Source organism: Priapulus caudatus, unplaced genomic scaffold, assembly GCF_000485595.1.
Source record: "Priapulus caudatus unplaced genomic scaffold, Priapulus_caudatus-5.0.1 Scaffold1361, whole genome shotgun sequence".
NCBI lineage: Eukaryota > Metazoa > Priapulida > Priapulimorpha > Priapulimorphida > Priapulidae > Priapulus > Priapulus caudatus.
Window position 1 is genome coordinate 1 of NW_014578422.1, and position 2,619 is coordinate 2,619.

The 2,619-nt window shown below is 50.4% G+C and overlaps 1 protein-coding gene across 1 annotated transcript in view; it reads left to right on the forward strand.

The window, feature by feature from the left end:
- Positions 1-449: 449 nt before the first annotated feature.
- LOC106816372 (serine/threonine-protein kinase SMG1-like) overlaps positions 450-2,619 on the forward strand; it is a 49,263-nt gene continuing 47,093 nt past the window's right edge. Inside the window, exons 1-4 of the mRNA XM_014820970.1 lie at positions 450-502; positions 796-1,045; positions 1,666-1,770; positions 1,897-2,028. Coding sequence (XP_014676456.1) covers positions 450-502; positions 796-1,045; positions 1,666-1,770; positions 1,897-2,028 — 540 coding nt within the window. The remainder of the gene's footprint in view (positions 503-795; positions 1,046-1,665; positions 1,771-1,896; positions 2,029-2,619) is intronic.

Below are 2,619 nucleotides of genomic sequence, written 5' to 3' on the forward strand. Positions count from 1 at the left end.
CAGGTGAGAGCGATATACCTGGCCATAGGTAAACGATACCTGGCCATGGGGAAACGATACCTGGCCATGGGGAAACGATAGCTGGCCATGGATAAAATGATATCTAGCCATAGCTAAATGATACCTGGCCATAGGGAAACGATACCTGGCCATGGGGAAACGATAGCTGGCCATGGGTAAAATTATACCTGGCCATAGGTAAACGATACCTGACCATGGGGAAATGATAGCTGGACATGGGGGAATGATACCTGGCCACGGGGAAAATGATATCTAGCCATAGGTAAATGATACCTGGCCATAGGGAAACGATACCTGGGCATGGGGAAATGATAGCTGGCCATGGGTAAAATGATATCTAGACATAGGTAAACGATACCTGGCCATGGGGAAATGATAGCTGGCCATGGGTAAAATGATATCTAGCCATAGGTAAATGATACCTGGCCATGGGGAAACGATACCTGGCCATGGGGAAACGATACCTGTCCTCAGGTAAATGGTGTGTGGCCTTTTACGTGGTGCTACGTATGCGAGGCACGCATGAACGCACGCATGCACATACATCAGTGCCAAAGTTCCCCACACACTCGCACAAACATCTACATTTAGGGCACCCCCTCCACAAGCACGCACGCACGCACGCACACGCACACACACACAAATATCTACTTCCAGGGCACGCACGCGCGTGTACGTGCACGCACACACATACCTCCCCTCTCACACACACATGCCCACTCATGCCCAGGGCGTATCCCTACATACGCTGACGCAGACATCTACATTCTTCAGGGCCGGCAGGATCAAGTACCAGGCTCGCCACTACTCCGTCACCCCGCTCGGCCCGCGCTCCGGACTCATCCAGTGGGTAGATGGCGCCACGCCGCTGTTCGGACTCTACAAGCGCTGGCAGCAGAGGGAGGCGGTTGCGCAGGTGCTGCGGGCGCAGGCGAACGCTAGCGCCCCCTCGCAGCTGACGCCGACGGTGCCCCGGCCCAGCGAGATCTACTACAACAAGCTGACGCCTGCACTGAAGGAGAAGGTGTGTAACACGGGAGGGAGAGAGAGGGAGGGGGGAGAGGAGGGCAGAAGGAATTGTTTTAGGGGAGAAGGAATAGCATAGAGGGGGTGATTACAAGCAGGCTATTAGCCTGTGGTGGTAGTTTTACGCCGTTAGGCAGCACTGTGGCTCAGGCATTAATGTGTTATTGTAACTAGTCACTAGTTTCTGGTTTTGCCACGACGATATCCGTTCACGATGTAAATCCATTGACAAAATTGTGATGTTGATGTAAAAAAAATTATGAGCGACTAATGACTACATGCAAAGAGGAGCATTCTAACGTGAAAACAGGTTTACTCTTCATCTTCTTCTGCTTCTTGATTTTCTTCTTTATTGTTTTTCTTGTCTTGGGAACTTTTTCCCAAATATTACTCCTCTTTGTGCTGAACTAAAATTCTCGCTTGTTCACGCTAGTTTGCTAATCAGAGCCTTGCTAGCAATCATTATTATTTACTGTATTTATTTATTCATTTATCGATGGTACAATAATAAACGCGGTAACACGGTCTTGCCAGCTCCTCATCACCGTCGATAAAACCGTCGCGTACGATGTGTTCGGTGGCGCCCCCGTGTGACGGTTTGCGTCGCGCTGCTTTCAGGGCGTGACGAACCTGGAGAATCGACGCGAGTGGCCGCTGGAGACGATGACGTCCGTGCTGCGGGAGCTGATGGCAGAGACACCTGCTGACCTGCTCGCCAAGATAGTAGTTGTGCATACAGGTATCGTTGTGCAACAGGCTGGCAGCTGTTACAGCTTAGCTAAAGATTGAGTGAACTGCGGCAACGCTTGCAGTGATGCTGTATTGATGGTCCTGATGTTATCTTCGCAGCTTCATCACACGCTGCAGCAGAGGGCTCAGAAGCGAGGCAGCTTCGCACTGACGATGGACCAGATCAGCACCAAGCTATCGAACCTAAAAGTCACGGCCATCCCCATGCCGGGCCTCAACACCACCCAGCAGGTAGTGCTACACCCTCACCCTAGCCCCACCTCCAACCCAAACCTTAACCCTAACCCTTACTGAATTCTAACCTTAATCATAACCCTAATCCTGACCCGAACTCTAACCCTAACCCTATACTTAACCTTAGCTCTCACCCTAATTCTAACCCCACCCCAATTCTAACCCTAACCTTAACCCTAACCTTCTTCCTAACTGTAACCCTAACCTTAACCCTAACTCTAACCCCAACCACAATTCTAACCCTAACTTTAACCCTAACCCTCTTCCTAACTGTTACTCTAACCTGAACCCTCACCCTAACTCTAACCCCAACGTTAACGCTTACTCTGCATCTGACCCTGTCTCTGACTCTTACCTTGACTTTTGCCCTACCTCTAACCCTAACCAACCCCTAACCACCTGTGACATGAGTTATCAATATATGATAAGATGCAATGTCACCTGTAACCTGTCACCCGTCACCGAGACAAGACAGCAATGTGACATGACACGTTGTCACCCGTCACCGAGACAGACAGCAATGTGACATGACACGTTGTCACTCGTCACCGAGACAGACAGCAATGTGACATGACACGTTGTCACCCC